The 17,798-nt window shown below is 52.0% G+C and overlaps 1 protein-coding gene and 1 long non-coding RNA gene across 3 annotated transcripts in view; one reads left to right on the forward strand and one right to left on the reverse strand.

Annotated features, from left to right (window-relative positions):
- LOC142929247 (uncharacterized) overlaps nt 1–11,175 on the reverse strand; it is a 29,104-nt gene extending 17,929 nt beyond the window's left edge. The window contains exon 1 of one of the 2 annotated variants that reach the window (XR_012945470.1): nt 10,784–11,175. This is a non-coding gene — a long non-coding RNA (uncharacterized LOC142929247). The remainder of the gene's footprint in view (nt 1–10,783) is intronic. The other variant, XR_012945471.1, reaches the window with a different exon arrangement.
- A 3,363-nt stretch (nt 11,176–14,538) lies between these two features.
- Nucleotides 14,539–17,519, forward strand: LOC142929245 (uncharacterized). Its single transcript, XM_076070163.1, has 2 exons — nt 14,539–15,909; nt 16,313–17,519. Exons 1-2 carry the CDS (start codon nt 15,579–15,581, stop codon nt 16,588–16,590), a joined length of 609 nt encoding a protein of 202 aa, XP_075926278.1. The 5' UTR covers nt 14,539–15,578; the 3' UTR covers nt 16,591–17,519.
- Nucleotides 17,520–17,798: the final 279 nt, after the last annotated feature.

Genomic DNA, 17,798 nt, shown 5'->3' on the forward strand with positions numbered 1-17,798 from the left:
GTTTAGTGTAATCACTAACAACGACGTTGTGTTTAGTGTAATCACTAACAACGACGTTGTGTTGAGTGTAATCACTTACAACAACAACGTTGTGTTGAGTGTAATCACAGGCAACAATGTTGATGACACACAGCGTCCAACAGAGGGCGTCGTAGTCGTGCCATGGGGAGGTGGCGAGTGATGAACGCCACTGCGGCGCCGCAAAGAGATCAGAGCCGTGATATTTATTTGTACACTGGAGGAGGAATCCGATGAGCTACGAAGTTCTTTATCACAAACGTCCAGCGTCTTGGCCGTCACGACAGAACGAGGCCGATAAACGTGGAGGTATAAATGAGGGTGATGCTAAGTCGGTGTGCCGTGCCCTAAGTGAGGTTGCCATGGGCGTGTGTGTTGGCCGTGTCAGGAGCGGGTGAGGAGGACGAGGCAAGGGGTGAGGAGGACGAGGTGAAGGGTAAGAAGAACGAGGTCAGGAGGTGAGGGGTGAGGACGAGATGAGGTGTGAGGAGGACGAGATGAGGTGTGAGGAGGACGAGGAGAGGGGTGAGGAGAACGAGTGAAGAGAACGAGGGGTGAGGAGGACGAGGGGTGAGGAGGACGAGGGGTGAGGAGGACGAGGGGTGAGAAAGATGAGGCGAGGGGTGAGGAGGACGAGGGGTGAGGAGGACGAGGGGTGAGGAGGATGAGGGGTGAGAAGGACGAGTCGAGGGGTGAGGAGGACGAGGTGAGGGGTGAGGAAGACGAGCTGAGGGGTGAGGAGGACGAGGGGTGAGGAGGACGAGCTGAGGGGTAAAGCGGATGAGCTGAGGGGTGAGGAAGACGAGGTGATGGGTGAGGATGAGGTGAGGGGTGTGGACGAGGTGAGGAAGACGAGCTGAGGGGTGAGGAGGACGAGGTGAGGAGGACGAGGGGTGAAGAGGACGAGCAGAGGAGGACGAGGTGAGGGGTGAGGAGGACGAGGTGAGGGTGAGGAGGATGAGCTGAGGGGTAAAGATGACGAGGCAAGGGGTGAGGAGGACGAGGCGAGGACGAGGTGAGGGGTGAGGAGGACGAAGTGAGGGGTGAGTACGAGGCGAGGGGTGAGGAGAACGAGGGGTGAGGAGGACGAGGCGAGGGGTGAGGAGGAGGCGAGGGATGAGAACGAGGGTTGAGGAGGACGAGGCAATGGGTGAGGAGGACGAGGCGATGGGTGAGGAGGACGAGGTGATGGGTGAGGGGACGAGGTGAGGAGAGCGAGGGGTTAGAGAAGGACGAGGTGAGGGTGAGGAGGATGAGCTAAGGGGCAAAGATGACGAGGGCGAGGACGAGGTGAGGGGTGAGGAGGACGAGGGGTGAGGAGGACGAGGCGAGGGGTGAGGAGGAGGCGAGGGGTGAGAACGAGGGTTGAGGAGGACGAGGCAATGGGTGAGGAGGACGAGGTGATGGGTGAGGAGGACGAGGTGATGGGTGAGGACGAGGTGAGGAAAGCGAGGGGTTAGAGAAGGACGAGGTGAGGGTGAGGAGGATGAGCTAAGGGGTAAAGATGACGAGGCAAGGGGTAAAGATGACGAGGCGAGGACGAGGTGAGGGGTGAGGAGGACGAGGGATGAGAAGGACGAGGTGAGGGGTGAGGAGGACGAGGCGACCCGAGCTCGAGTCCCGCTTACAGCCACCATCACCACTGCGTCCTGGATCTCGAGAGGTCGGTTCAGCCTTAAATTAGTATCTGGTACGATGTGTACACATCGCAACTCGGGAGAAAAAGGCAGCTGAGGGTGGTCCCGGCCACCCACACAGAACATTTGTGAAACCCAGAGATTATGCGTGAAACATGTGCAGATCATTAGAAAAACAGGCAAATATCTTGTGTGATATAAAATATGGATCATGCGTAAAACACATACCGATCATACGCAAGAAACACACACTCAGGCAATGTATGAAAACACACTCATATGCTGCTGTAGGATACGTTGGTTCAGCAGATGTACAGGGTGATGGATTACAATGTTAAGTTTTTTTTTAAATGGCGATGAAGAATATTGTCTATTCATTTGCAGTCCAGCCGTACACTCATTCATTCACGTGCTATCTTTTCGTCTATGCATCGGTCAATCCGCAAGTCAATTATGCAAGAGGACTCAGTCCCCCCCTGCCCCGCCCCCCTCTGCAAGTAGTAGCAGCTCCCTGCACCACCCAGCTAACCCCACACTGCATGCCGCGTTCTGCGCGATGCCTCAAGTTCAAGGTCGTGTGGGTGACACATTACCGTGGTGATTATTTGAAATGTAACTTTTTATTTTACCAGGTAAGTGAGCCATATAGCTCTTTTTAAGAAGCGATCTGGTCACAAATGTTAGTTTTAACGGAGTGGCTCATCTTGTGGAAATTTATAGCAGTAAAATACTCTAAACCAGGGGTCTCAACTCGCGGCCCGCAGGCCAATTGTGGCCCGCGGAACAATATTTTGTGGCCCACTATTTGACATCAATTTTTTTATTTATTTTTTACTTATTATATTTTTTTACCATAGCTCAGGCTCGTGACAGCTTCCGGTGTTTGTTGACAAGTTAGCCAACGCGAATTAGCAACGTTAGTCACTTGGTTGAAACGTGATTCCGGAGTGACACCAAGTGGAAGGAAAATATATCCTGTCACTCAGTGCAAGGTACAGAGGACTTAGGAAGTGGGTGGACTCAACAAGTGTAATCAGTCACCTAATAAAGACAACAGAGTGTTGCAATAGGAAAGGGAAAATAATTACATGGATAGCAAATAGCATGAGATGGGTGGCAAGAACAAAAGCCAAATGTTGGTTAGAACCTGAATATTATAAAGAAGTTATAGATTATTATTACAAGAGAAACAAAGAAAAGGAAAAAGGACAGATATTTGCAATCGCAAAAGAAAATCATTTACCAAGAACAATTTAATCAAAAAGAGCAAGAAATTAAAAGATATAAAACATGAGACAATGCACTTGATGTTAAGAATTAAGACAGGTGGAGTAACATGGACACCAGAGTTAGCTCAATGGCATCCAGAGAGATTCGGTAGAGCAGAAGGATATGTAGGATGTAAACAAAAAGAAAAAAATCTAGATCACTTTATTTATGAATGTGAAAGGTATAAACACCTGAGAGAGAACACGATTGATGAATTAAATAATGATAAGAAAAACGAAGTGCTCAAAAAAAGCATGAACAATGATAAAGTTTTCAAATACCTCTCAGAATATATAGAAAGGGCATACTAAATAAGATCCCAAATACTCAGGTATTGGGATAAAAACATGTAAATATATCACCCCCACCTTCCCTGAGCTTTCCAGGATGTTCAAGCGGACCATGTGCCTTTTTGGGAGCACATATCTGTGTGAAAAGCTCTTTTGCACCATGAACTTTAATAAGTCAAAGTACAGGTCCAAACTTACTGATGAGCATTTCAAGCCATACTGAGGGTCTCAATTGCTTCCTCCCTCAAGCCAAATGTGGCTCAGCTGTGTAAGAAGAGGAAGCGCTGCCAGGTCTCTGGAAGCATGGAGTAGGTAAGAGAAGCCTATGTTCTGAAGAACCGTTCATGTTCTGAACTGTTATTAATAAAGATTGAGAAGATTGGATCAGTTGCACTTTTTTTTGGAATACTTGATGCGGCCCAGCCTCACAAAGACTCTACCTCCAGCGGCCCCCAGGTAAGTTGAGTTTGAGACTCCTGCTCTGAACGCATGTTTCTAAATATGGAGGGAAAAACTGGAAGACCTGGAGAACAATCCACGCGACCACGGGAGAGAGAGAGAGACATGCAAACTCCAAATATACAGGCGTCAGGGTCCGGATCGAACACACGACCTCTTGCATACCAGGTGAAGGAGTTAACTTCCCACCACCGCGGCACCCTTATGTACCAGGCTACACAGTCACGGACTCAAATGAAGACACAGTCCCTTCATTTAACAGTCTGTTCGATAAATAAGTTCTGTTAGCGAGCACCTATTAAGGCTAGCATGCCACACGAGGGGGTGGGTGGTCAGTTTTACCCAGGAGAGCCCTACTGGCTCTTTTCAGGAGGGTTCTACCACATTTCCCAGCAATGATTACTAGGCACAGTATATTCCAACTGGGTAATTTGCGGGCAATTGTATTTAATTCGGTTAATCTGGTCCATGACGCTGGGATCTTCAACGTCCACTGAAGCAGACGGCACATGGTGTCTTTGCTGTGAACACGCCTGTAGCATTAAACAGGGCGGCCTCTGGATTCAAACCGCGAACATCTACGACAAGCGGCACACGTACAACTGCTACAGACACACGCCGAGTGTGTAATCACTCAATATGTGAGTGATTACACGCAACATCGTTGCGTGATTAAACACAACGTTGTTGTGTGTGTAATCACACACAAAAATATTGATGAGACGCAACGACGTTGTGTTGAGTGTAATCACAAACAACAACGTTGTGTTGAGTGTAATCACTCAAAACGACATTGTGTTGAGTGTAATCACTCACAACGACGTTGTGTTGAGTGTAATTACACACCACGACGTTGTGTGTAATTACACACAACGTCGTTGTGTTTAGTGTAATCACTAACAACGACGTTGTGTTTAGTGTAATCACTAACAACGACGTTGTGTTTAGTGTAATCACTAACAACGACGTTGTGTTTAGTGTAATCACTAACAACGACGTTGTGTTGAGTGTAATCACTTACAACAACGTTGTGTTGAGTGTAATCACAGGCAACAATGTTGATGACACACAGCGTCCAACAGAGGGCGTCGTAGTCGTGCCATGGGGAGGCGGCGAGTGATGAACGCCACTGCGGCGCCGCAAAGAGATCAGAGCCGTGATATTTATTTATTTGTACACTGGAGGAGGAATCCGATGAGCTACGAAGTTCTTTATCACAAACGTCCAGCGTCTTGGCCGTCACGATAGAACGAGGCCGATAAACGTGGAGGTATAAATGAGGGTGATGCTAAGTCGGTGTGCCGTGCCCTAAGTGAGGTTGCCATGGGCGTGTGTGTTGGCCGTGTCAGGAGCGGGTGAGGAGGACGAGGCAAGGGGTGAGGAGGACGAGGTGAAGGGTAAGAAGAACGAGGTCAGGAGGTGAGGTGTGAGGAGGACGAGATGAGGTGTGAGGAGGACGAGGAGAGGGGTGAGGAGAACGAGGAATGAAGAGAACGAGGGGTGAGGAGGACGAGGGGTGAGGAGGACGAGGGGTGCCGAAGACGAGGGGTGAGGAGGACGAGGGGTGAGGAGAGCGAGGGGTGAGGAAGACGAGGGGTGAGGAAGACGAGGGGTGAGGAGGACGAGGGGTGAGGAGGACGAGGGGTGAGGAGAGTGAGGGGTGAGGAGGACGAGGGGTGAGGAGGACGAGGGGTGAGGAGGACGAGAGTGAGGAGGACGAGGGGTGAGGAGAGTGAGGGGTGAGGAGTAAGAAGAACGAGCTGTGGGGGTGAGGACGAGGTGAGGGGTGAGAACGAGGTGAGGGTTGAGGACAAGTGAGGTGGACGAGGTGAGGGGTGAGAATGAGGTGAGGGGTCAAGAGGACGAGGTGAGGGGTCAAGCGGACGACGTGAGGGGTAAGGAGGACGAGGTGAGGGGTGAGGAGAATGAGGAGCAGGGTGCGGTGGACGAGCGAGGGGTGAGGAGGACGAGGGGCGAGGAGGACGGAGGGTGAGAAGTAAGAAGAACGAGGTGTGGGGTGAGGAGGACGAGGTGAGGGCTGAGGAGAGCGAGGCGTGAGAGCGAGGGGTGAGGAGAGCGAGGGGTGAGGACAGCGAGGGGTGAGGAGGACGAGGGGTGAGGAGGACGAGGGGTGAGGAGAGCGAGGGGTGAGGAGGACGAGTCGAGGGGTGAGGACGGGGGGTGAGAAGAAAAACGAGGTGTGGGGGTGAGGACGAGGGGTGAGGAGAGCGAGGGGTGAGGAGAGCGAGGGGTGAGGACAGCGAGGGGTGAGGAGGACGAGGGGTGAGGAGGTGAGGAGCAGGGTGCGGTGGACGAGCGAGGGGTGAGGACGGGGGGTGAGAAGAAAAACGAGGTGTGGGGGTGAGGACGAGGGATGAGGAGAGCGAGGGGTGAGGAGAGCGAGGGGTGAGGAGAGCGAGGGGTGAGGAGGACGAGGGGTGAGGAGGACGAGGGGTGAGGAGGACGAGGGGTGAGGAGGACGAGTCGAGGGGTGAGGAGGAAGAGGTAAGGGGTAAGAAGAACGCGGTGTGGGTGAGAAGGACGGGGTGAGGTGGGCGAGGCGTGAGGATGACGAGGCGCGGGGTGCGGTGGACGAGGTGAGGTGAGGGGTGAGGAAGACGAGCCGAGGGGTGAGGAGAACGAGGGGTGAGTAGAACGAGCGGTGAGGAGGACAATGTGTGAGGAGGACGAGGGGTGAGGAGGGTGAGGTGAGGGGTGAGTAGGACGAGTCGAGTGGTGAGGAGGACAAGATGAGGGGTAAGAAGAACGAGGTGTGGGGTGAGGAGGACGAGGCAAATGGTGAGAACAGCAAGGGGAGGGGAGGACGAGGAGTGAGGACGAGCTAAGGGTGAGGAGGACGAGGCGAGGGAGAGGTGAGGGGTGAGAAGGACGAGGTGAGCGGTGAGGACGACGACGGGTGAGGAGGACGAGCTGAGGTGAGAGGACGAGTCGAGGGGTGAGGAGGACGAGGTAAAAGGTGAGGCGGACGAGGGGTGAGGAGAGCGATGGGTGAGGAAGATGAGGCGAGGGGTGAGGAGGACGAGGGGTGAGGAGGACGAGGTGAGGGGTGAGGAAGACGAGCTGAGGGGTGAGGAGGACGAGGGGTGAGGAGGACGAGCTGAGGGGTAAAGCGGATGAGGTGAGGGGTGAGGAAGACGAGGTGATGGGTGAGGATGAGGTGAGGGGTGTGGACGAGGTGAAAGGTCAAGCGGACGACCTGAGGGGTGAGGACGAGGTGAGGAAGACGAGCTGAGGGGTGAGGAGGACGAGGTGAGGAGGACGAGGGGTGAAGAGGACGAGCTGAGGAGGACGAGGTGACGGGTGAGGAGGACGAGGTGAGGGTGAGGAGGACGAAGTGAGGGGTGAGGAGGATGAAGTGAGGGGTGAGTACGAGGCGAGGGGTGAGGAGAACGAGGGGTGAGGAGGATGAGGCGAGGGGTGAGGTGAAGAGGACGAGCTGAGGAAGACGAGGTGAGGGGTGAAGAGGACGAGGTGAGGGGTGAGGAGGACGAGGTGAGGGGTGAGGAGGACGAAGTGAGGGGTGATGAGAACGAGGGGTGAGGAGAACGAGGGGTGAGGAGGACGAGGCGAGCGGTGAGGAGGAGGCGAGGGGTGAGAACGAGGGTTGAGGAGGACGAGGCGATGGGTGAGGAGGACGAGGTGATGGGCGAGGACGAGGTGAGGAGAGCGAGGTGTTAGAGAAGGACGAGGTGAGGGTGAGGAGGATGAGCTAAGGGGTAAAGATGACGAGGCAAGGGGTGAGGACGAGGCGAGGACGAGGTGAGGGGTGAGGAGGACGAAGTGAGGGCGAGGTGAGGGGTGAGGAATACGAGCTGAGGGATGAGAAGAACGAGGTGAGGGGTGAGGAGGACGAGGTGAGGGGTGAGAACGAGGGGTGAAGGAGAACGGGGTGAGGAGGACGAGGCGAGATGCGAGGACGGGGTGAGGACGAGGTGAAGGGTGAGGAGGAGGTGATGTTTGATTCGTGACAAAACATGTAATAAAGTTATTAATAACAATCTGAATTATAGTCAATTATTCACGTCTACTACAGAGAGTGCAGGTAGCCGTGTGAGGAAGAGGTGAGAACGAGGTGAGGGGTAACGACGAGGTGAGTAGAACGAGAGGCGAGGGGTGAGAACGGGGTGAGGGTTGAGGACGACGGGTGAGGTGGACGAGGTGAGGGGTGAGGATGAGTCGAGAGGTGAGGGGTGAGGATGAGTCGAGGGGTGAGGAGGACGAGGTAAAACGTGAGGCAGACGAGGAGTGAGGAGGACGATGGGTGAGAAAGATGAGGCGAGGGGTGAGGAGGACGAGGGGTGCCGAAGACGAGGGGTGAGGAAGACGAGGGGTGAGGAAGACGAGGGGTGAGGAGGACGAGGGGTGAGGAGGACGGGAGTGAGGAGGACAAGGGGTGAGAAGAGTGAGGGGTGAGGAGGACGAGAGTGAGGAGGACGAGAGTGAGGAGGACGAGGGCTGAGGAGAGTGAGGGGTGAGGAGTAAGAAGAACGAGCTGTGGGGGTGAGGACGAGGTGAGGGGTGAGAACGAGGTGAGGGTTGAGGACAAGTGAGGTGGACGAGGTGAGGGGTGAGAATGAGGTCAGGGGTGAGAATGAGGTGAGGGGTCAAGAGGACGAGGTGAGGGGTCAAGCGGACGACGTGAGGGGTAAGGAGGACGAGGTGAGGGGTGAGGAGGATGAGGAGCAGGGTGCGGTGGACGAGCGAGGGGTGAGGAGGATGAGAAGTGAGGAGGACGGGGGGTGAGACGTAAGAAGAACGAGGTGTGTGGGTGAGGAGGACGAGGCGAGGGCTGAGGAGAGCGAGGGGTGAGGACGGGGGGTGAGAAGAAAAACGAGGTGAGGACGAGGGTTGAGGAGAGCGAGGGGTGAGGAAGACGAGGGGTGAGGAGAGCGAGGGGTGAGGAGGACGAGGGGTGAGGAGAACGAGGGGTGAGGAGGACGAGAGGTAAGGAGGTGAGGGGTGCGAAGGACGAGTCGAGGGGTGAGGAGGAAGAGGTGAGGGGTAAGAAGAACGCGGTGTGGGTGAGAAAGACGAGGTGAGGGGTGAGGTGGGCGAGGCGTGAGGATGACGAGGCGCGGGGTGCGGTGGACGAGGTGAGGTGAGGGGTGAGGAAGACGAGCTGAGGGGTGAGGAGAACGAGGGGTGAGGAGGGTGAGGTGAGGGGTGAGTAGGACGAGTCGAGTGGTGAGGAGGACAAGATGAGGGGTAAGAAGAACGAGGTGTGGGGTGAGGAGGACGAGGCTAATGGTGAGGACAGCGAGGGGAGGGGAGGACGAGGAGTGAGGACGAGCTAAGGGTGAGGAGGACGAGGCGAGGGAGAGGTGAGGGGTGAGAAGGACGAGGTGAGCGGTGAGGACGACGACGGGTGAGGAGGACGAGCTGAGGTGAGAGGACGAGCTGAGGTGAGAGGACGAGTCGAGGGGTGAGGAGGACGAGGGGTGAGGAGGACGATGGGTGAGGAAGATGAGGCGAGGGGTGAGGAAGATGAGGCGAGGGGTGAGGAGGACGAGGGGTGAGGAGGATGAGGGGTGAGAAGGACGAGTCGAGGGGTGAGGAGGACGAGGTGAGGGGGGAGGAAGACGAAGTGATGGGTGAGGATGAGGTGAGGGGTGTGGACGAGGTGAAAGGTCAAGCGGACGACGTGAGGGTTGAGAGGACGAGCTGAGGAGGACGAGGTGAGGGGTGAGGAGGACGAGGTGAGGAGGATGAGCTGAGGGGTAAAGATGACGAGGCAAGGGGTGAGGAGGACGAGGCGAGGACGAGGTGAGGGGTGAGGAGGACGAAGTGAGGGGTGAGGAGAACGAGGGGTGAGAACGAGGGTTGAGGAGAACGAGGCGATGGGTGAGGAGGACGAGGTGATGGGTGAGGACGAGGTGAGGAGAGCGAGGGGTTAGAGAAGGACGAGGTGAGGGTGAGGAGGATGAGCTAAGGGGTAAAGATGACGAGGCAAGGGGTGAGGACGAGGCGAGGACGAGGTGAGGGGTGAGGAGGACGAAGTGAGGGCGAGGTGAGGGGTGAGGAATACGAGCTGAGGGATGAGAAGGACGAGGTGAAGGGTGAGGAGGACGAGGCGAGGGGTGAGAACGAGGGGTGAAGGTGAACGGGGTGAGGAGGACGAGGCGAGATGCGAGGACGGGGTGAGGACGAGGTGAAGGGTGAGGAGGAGGTGATGTTTGATTCGTGACAAAACATGTAATAAAGTTATTAATAACAATCTGAATTATAGTCAATTATTCACGTCTACTACATAGAGTGCAGGTAGCCGTGTGAGGATGAGATGAGAACGAGGTGAGGGGTAAGGACGAGGTGGGTAGAACGAGAGGCGAGGGGTGAGAACGAGGTGAGGGTTGAGGACGACGGGTGAGGTGGACGAGGTGAGGGGTGAGGATGAGGCGAGGGGTGAGGATGAGGCGAGCGGTGAGGACGAGGTGAGTAGAACGGGGGTGAGGACGAGGCGAGGGGTGAGGAGAACGAGGTGAGAAGATGAGGGGTGAGGAGGGCGAGGGGTGAGGAGGGCGAGGGGTGAGGAGGGCGAGGGGTGAGGAGGGCGAGGGGTGAGGAGGGTGAGGAGGGTGAGGAGGGCGAGGGGTGAGGAGGGCGAGGGGTGAGGAGGGCGAGGGGTGAGGAGGGCGAGGGGTGAGGAGGGCGAGGGGTGAGGAGGGTTAGGGGTGAGGAGGACGAGGTTAGGGGTGAGGAGGACGAGGCTAGGGGTGAGGAGGACGAGGTGAGGTCGGTAAGGGAGGTGTCCGTCTCCGGAGTGTTGCATGATATTTGTTGCTATGCTCGATGTTTGGTTGGTGACATAACATTCAATAAAGTTCTAAATAACATCCTGAAAGATAATAAATTACTCGTGTCTGCTGCATAGAGGCCAGGTACCCGCGTTTGCCTTCTGCGTGTGCGTGTAGATAAATCAGAATCTGTATTTTACATGAGTTTTGACGTTCTCTTTCACACACGTCCAGAAGGGTCGGGTTAGCCAGTTGCATCAACAACAAAATGCAATTAAAGATACTCGAGTAAGGATTGAGAAAATGTAGTCAAGTCACGAATAAATATCATGTAAAATCAAACTGTGCAAGCTCATACCTTCTTGTAGATTTGTCAACATCAAATCCAAGCTTGGGCAAGATGGCAAAACACCAACAGTCAAAGTACCATACCAAGACAGTGGCCTCGATTAAATTGCATTCAAACATTGAACTCTCGACACGTGGGTGAAGAGGTTCCGAGTTTCAAATCGCAGACGCAAAAGCCGCGTCGAGAACTTTGAGCCCTGGCTGATACGGAGGCAGCTTCCTCTGCCCCCATAGGGTGCCTGGGGGCACGTGATCTGGCTCCGCCCATGGTAGGCGGGGCCAAATGCGTCACTTCCTGCGCACTCACCTCCGACCCCAATGGCGTTACGTCACTCCGGCAGGGCGAGCGAGCTGAGCGGCTGCGTTTGTCTCTTGCGCCCCCAACAGGAGCCATGAAGTTCTTCAAGAGACGGCAGCAGATGCAAGCGACGCTGGAGACTCCAAATTCGTCAACAGTGGAGGTGAGTGGCGCCACCTCTTGCGTTGGAGTTATACGAAGTAACAAATAGAGTACTGTGATCACATCGAGAAAAAATATTATTTTTTAAAATATTTAAATTTTACTTTAAATTGAGCGCTTGATGCGTGGGTAACGAGGTTCATAGTTTAAGATCACAGATTGAGAGTTTCATCAAGGATTTTAGTCGGAGAAAGCTTTCTCTGGGCAGTTGGTCCTTGTTTGCGTTGCCAAGGTGATAGCATCTCGTGTCAACTGCCATTTCCCAGCTGGTGTGCCTGGGGGTCACGTGACGTTTGGTGACGCAATAACGCCCGAGCCATTGGCTCCGCCCTTTTTGGGTAAAGACAGTGACGTAATCACTGCCATTGATGACGTCATCACTGTACTCGATGCCTTCACTGAAATTGACGTCTCTGTAATTGATGACGTCATCACTAATCGATGTCATCGCTGTAGTCGATGGCGTAATCGCTGCATCTGATGACGTCATCGCTGCATTTGATTACGTCAGCGCTGCATTTGATTACGTCAGCGCTGCGGGCTCCTTATCGCTGCGTGTTGGCCTGTAATTCGGGCAAAGCCAGCGATCTGAGCACCTGTGTTTCTTTATCTGCGTCGGCAAGAATATACATGATATTCTTCAACAGACCACAGTTGAGAAAGCAACACATGAGACAATGAATGTGTCAACAGTGTAGGTGCGTAGTGCCACCTCTTGGGGGCCGTCCATAAATGACGTCACGCACTTGGGGGGGGGCAGACATTTGTGACGATGTGTGACGGGGGGGGGGGTTTGAGAAATGTGATGTCACATCAAAATGCGCAATTTTAAATAAAAATAGACAACACGTTCTACTTAATTAAATAGACTTTTTAATAAATGTTCTACATCAGAGTGCAGCACCACATTAATACGAACTACAATGGCAATAGTTTAAGATGTTTTCTTGTTCATGTTTTTGTTTGTTGCGGTTGCACCCGATTCAAGAGCTGAATGGCTCACAGGGCTATACCAAATAAATGGAACTATGAACTAAAGCGATTTGAAGCATGTTTTTTTTTTTGGGGGGGGGGGGGGTCTGACTTTTTGTGACACCGTGTGACAAAGGGGGAGGGGTCCAAAATCGCATGACGTCATTTATGGACGGCCCCTTGTGTTTTGATGTCAGAGGAGTTGTACTCGGTAAGAGAGGTAGGGGACAGACACAAATCTAGGCTGGAGTGGAGGCCACCACTCTGCCACTTACCAGCTAAAATGCAAACGTGTATGGAATGATAAAAAAAAGCTTTGCCCCAACACCAGATTGACACCTTTTACAAGGCAGCAAGTCCGCATGAACCACAAATACCTGCTAACACCAGTGGCGAGGGATATCTGAGCCAGTGTTGGGACTCCCCTATGTCGACTTAGGCTGAAATGAATACAGGCAGTCTCGCTTAGCGCTCAAGTTGCCTATGTGGAGAAGTGAGCATTCAGGAAATCAGCGCGAAAAGGGTTATACCATTATATATGGGGATGACTTCTCGACAGCGTTATCTCTTATGAACAATAAATGAGGGCTTCATTGGAGTATCAGCGCTATTTTATAAGAGTAATAAAACAGATGGTAAACATTCCATCAAACGAATTTTTTTTTTAATAATAGCATCAGGAAGTATTACGTACTGTACTCACCAGTGTAACCGCCATATGCTCACTCACCTCGACCGGCCTTATCACTGGCATGTTGACATTCCCAGACATTTTGGGGCTAAGGCAGAGAGACCAAGGAGGAGCAAACACGTCGGCGGACGAGTTTGTCTTTTAAAAATTGGCGAGCGCTGTGTGGCTCAGAGCGTACTGTGATAAAACTGAATATCAAATTAACCTTATGGCGGGACCCCGAGGTCCCGAATAAACGTAAGTCATTGGCTGAGCGAATGTAAATGAAGATGGTGTGGGTGCGTTTCCTAGGCCAGCGCTGCTGCGCATTCTACCACTCTGTTTAGGCTGTGCGGGGAATCGTGGTGTTGCCTTTGCTTGGGTGTGTGGGTGTCAGCCCATCTGTCCTATGTGTGTTTACCTGTGTATTAGGCACCTCACTTGCCATGTGCCATGGTGTTGTCTCCACCATCCGATGGCGAATGGCATGTCACAATGCGATTGAAGGCAGGATTTACGCTGGGAGGCGCTAACGTGCCCGTGCCATGTGCCCTTGCTCCCGTCGCAGTTGGAAATGCCGGAGAAAGAAATGCACCAGCTGTCCCGGGAGGTATCGACCCTGCGGGACAATCTGAGCAGGGCAAGAGCGCAGTTCGCCACCCTGCGTGGCGCACTGCGCCAGACAGAGAAGAGTCTCCATGAGATGCTGCACCAACTCAAGAAAAACCATGCTGAGGAGGTACTGTGGCCACCACCAACCCCCCTGTCCCCTTGTTACACGGAGCAGGGCTAAAATGAAACTTCGTTTGTCAAGATTTCGTTGATCTTACATTTACATGCAAATTTCATCAAGCCCTGCCCACTGACCCTTGAGCTACACCCATCTCAAACCTTTTTAACTCCCTGCCTTAGCAGCGCTCCCGCCATATATTTTTTCCTGCCTCGGCAGCTCTCCTGCCATATCCTTCACTTGATGACGATTGCTTGTGTTGCGATCGAAATGTCGTGATATTGTTATTATTTTTTTATTATTTTTGTATCTACATGGCCTTACCGAAAGACCCAAATAACGTGTTCACGTTGTGAAGCTGCGTGGCACACAAGCAGAGATAACAAAACCTCAACATATTCGTCAATAACGCTGCAATGGATACTGCTTTGACTTCTCTGATGCGATGAAGGCCATTGCCTGAAACATCACCTTTTAGAAGCTCTGCCCTATTAAGTGCATCATTATTGATTCATGCGTTGAGTTTTTATTCAGAGTTACGATCTGAACGTCAAGGAAATGGCACATTAAATGAGTGCATCCTGGGAGGTAGCTAGGTGCCCCAGGGGTCAGACATGCTGTGCCAGCATGGCTGAGATGCCAGGATTGAATGTGGATTACAGCCGCCCAACCACAGTGATTAAACCGGATTCTCAAGCATAATGGTCTCAGTCTAGTTGCAAATGAGTGCACAAAAAAACCCATCGAATTATATTTTGGTTCCGTAATAAATTTTGCTAAATTCACTGTAGCGAGTGGTCCATGGTTTTATTCCCAATAATGTTGAAAATGAAAAGATAAAAGCAGATCAAACTAAATTTTTGTATCATAGCATCTCCCCACATAATGTGCATGTATTATGTTTTATTGATTAATACATCTGTACGGTGCTGACCAGCATGGGGAAGTATAGTCAAACACATTCCCATGACCGACATGGTGTGAGGAGGCGTTGTGAGTTATTTGTTTTGAATATTGACTCAATTTGAAGATGAACATTTGGGTGCAACGAGTTTCTTCATTATCTTATGATGAAGAACGTTGCCATGTTGTATGCACGCTTACCAATCGTTGATTGATGTATACAATGTATCATGGTTCTATTTTTTGACTTTCTATTATCATTCTAAATATTTTAAACGTGATTGTGGTATGTTCAATAAGACCACAGGTGTTTACCTTGCATATTTTTGAAGTTCTTGATTTGTTTACAATAGAATCTCAATTTCTTATTTTCATCTTGAAAAGCATCCACTGCACGTGTGCGTCCGTCTGCATGCGAGGCGCCTGTATGTGCGTCTCTGTACTCAATGCCCGTGTCTCCGCATTCTTATCTTGTCTCCCTCTGCATGTTCTGCCTTTGGCTATGTACATCTCTCTCCACATGCACTGTCTTTCCATAATGTGTCCAAATTTGTATGACTTGCTTGTGTCTTTGTGTGTATGTCTCTGCATCTGTAATTTATTTTCTTGTGCCTCCTGCCCATGTCTATAGTCTCTTATCTCTCTGTACAACTACATGCTCCGTGTGTCTGTATGTCTGTACCTGTCCTCATCTGCACGCTGCATGTGTCTGTGATGAAGGGATGCCCACCTATGCATGCACGTGCCTGTGACACTGTGCCCTTCTGCCCGTGAGCAGCTAATGGCACACTCGCAGGCCATCAACAGCCTGCAGGTGGAGTTGGAAGCAGTGCGGTGGGGCGAGCGCGAGGAGCAGCTGAGGCGTGAGCACGATGCGACTCTGCATCTGGCATACATAGAGCTGGCCGAATATCGTGCATCACATATGCACGACGATTCAGAGTACGACGCTCACGTTGTGCACATCACGATCCTCCAGAAGGTGAGGCCTCCACTCTCGCAACAGCCACCCCCCTTCTTGCAACAGCAATGTGTCCTGCCCAAGCCCACTTATTTTCTCAATATTTTGGATGAATGCTAAACAATTTATTAATATATTCAAATTACATGTTGTAATTACGTGTAATTTAGATGCTGCCCGTCTCCGCCCGCAGGCGCTGAAGGAGCGTGACGAGCTGCTGCGGCGCTCAGAAGCAGACCTGGTGGCGGCGCGGGAAGAGGCGCGAGAGCGCGGGACTGAAACCGAGCGGCTGGGCACCGAGGCCGCGGAGCTGAGAGCGAACATGCGCGACCTCTTTACCAACCAAGAGGTGCAGCAGACTGAGGTGGACAACCTGCGGCATGAAGTACTGGAGCTGCAGCAACGACTGCAGGAGGCTAACGCTTGCTGCGAGGAGACCGGTGGGTAGGGGCCTGTGCTCCAAAATCTTTCTGAATCCACGGACCCATTGAACACTAATTTTTGTCGAGCACTGTGCACCAATAACTTCTTTTTACGAGTTAAAACGAGTAATTCCTCGTTTTTACTTCATTTCCCACGTGGACCACTTCCGCTGTCTAACATAGGACTGCACTGGGTTTACTAACTGCTCTCTCACTAGGCCCTTCCTGTGCATATATTATTATTCTGGACCCTGTGTTTGCATGCAAGCTGGTGAATAGGTCTGAGGGACCTCAGACCTATTCTGTCTGCTACTACTCCCGCTGCTGGTACTCTTCCTCCTGAGCTGCTGCTCCTTCTCTGTCTGCTGCCACTGGTGGCTGTACTGTCTTCATCGCCATGGTTTTGTGTCCCTTCCGACAGGCAATTCTCTGGAGCAACAGACGGACTTTCTCAAGGCCGAGCTGGGAGTCTCCAGGGCAGAGGAGGCCGCGAGGGCACAGGAGGTGGTGCAGCTGCAGCACACACTTCAGCACACGGATGCTGAGATGGAGTGCATGCACGGCCAGATCGCCGGGCTGCAGCACCAGGTAACCAGAGCCTTATGCGGCAGCCGCCCCACCTCCATGTGTGTGCATGAGGCCTGTCCTCATCGCCTGAGCAGTGCACCATCGCATGTTCGAGAATGTTTTTTTAGGTAAAGTCACGTAGAAATAAGAAATAATAAAATTAATAATAAAAACCAAAGAATAATTCCTGCAGTCACGAAAGCTCCAAATTCAAGTTTCATGTTAGAGAATGGTTTGCAGAAGCATAAATCACATAACTACTTCTGAGAAATATTTAAGTGCCCTCTGGTACCCACCCAATAGGAGGAAATACTTTGATATCTGCCCTGCTATGGAGAGTAATGAGTAATGTTCATCACAAAACAGTCGGATCTTTGGTTTTCAGAGCTGGAACTTCGCTCGATGTAGTGTAAAGCCGACATTGTTTTCATGGGCTTTTCTGTGAAGTCATTGATGATCAGGCTGAGATCATTAACTCACTGCACATGTGAACCTGGCTTAATCACAGGTGGCTGAAACCTGAAGTGGTTATATAAGTAATATGGATGCAGCCAGGAAGGCAGACAGCCAGAATGTTTTTTTCGAATGTAGTATGATAATGCATTTCTATATGGCAAAATGTATAATTGTGACCACAGGATTGGTCCTCCCCTCATGGCTCTTAATTTTGTCTGCAGATATGTGAATGTTGGATGAGGTAATTACACTAGACAAGGCAATTCCTGACTAGGCCTTTAACTAATTCACTACCTCTCATAATTTGTCATGATTCAGAGTTGCGAATGTATTTTCTCACATTTTCATACTTTCAGTTAGAATAAATACAATTTAATTATAAAGTCAGCTGCAGTTTACAGGACTTTTTCTAAAATGTGATTGGCTTGCATTTGTTAGAGAAACAATATAGGCTTGCAGACACACAGCTATATGCACACCACAGAGTTTAAATGACTTAAGTGGTAATTATTTATCTGTTTGCAAGCCGGGCTTAATTACAGCTGGGTCTTTTCCAACCCAGAAAAGATTTCCACATTCTGCACACCATATTCAGTATACTTCCCCAGACATGAATCCAGCATTGTGGAACGTGTGCGTGCCTGTAGCTGAAGGAGTCGGAGGGGCACGTCCAGGCACTTGGGATGGAGAAGGCGCAGCAGCAGGACGCGCATCGGAAAGAGGCCTGCGAGCTGGCGACAGGGCTGGAGGAGGTCCGGCTCACCCTCACCGATGCTTTTAAGCAGTTCGAGCGCAACTCCAAGAAGGTATCGGCTCGCAAGGGCACGCGTGGTGAAGCCGCGATTGGCACTGAAGAGGGGCGCCACGGTGGCGAGATGTTAACT

Source organism: Petromyzon marinus, chromosome 27, assembly GCF_048934315.1.
Source record: "Petromyzon marinus isolate PM22_M1 ecotype Great Lakes invasive population chromosome 27, UKy_Petmar_22M1.pri1.0, whole genome shotgun sequence".
In the NCBI taxonomy this organism is placed as follows: Eukaryota; Metazoa; Chordata; class Hyperoartia; order Petromyzontiformes; family Petromyzontidae; genus Petromyzon; species Petromyzon marinus.

Bases quoted from the DNA above. Each gene is read 5' to 3' on its own strand.
- LOC142929245 (XM_076070163.1), top strand. From the start codon at position 15,579: ATGAATGCTAAACAATTTATTAATATATTCAAATTACATGTTGTAATT. The intron at 15,910-16,312 runs GTGGGTAGGGGC...CCCTTCCGACAG, and splicing joins CGCTTGCTGCGAGGAGACCG to GCAATTCTCTGGAGCAACAG.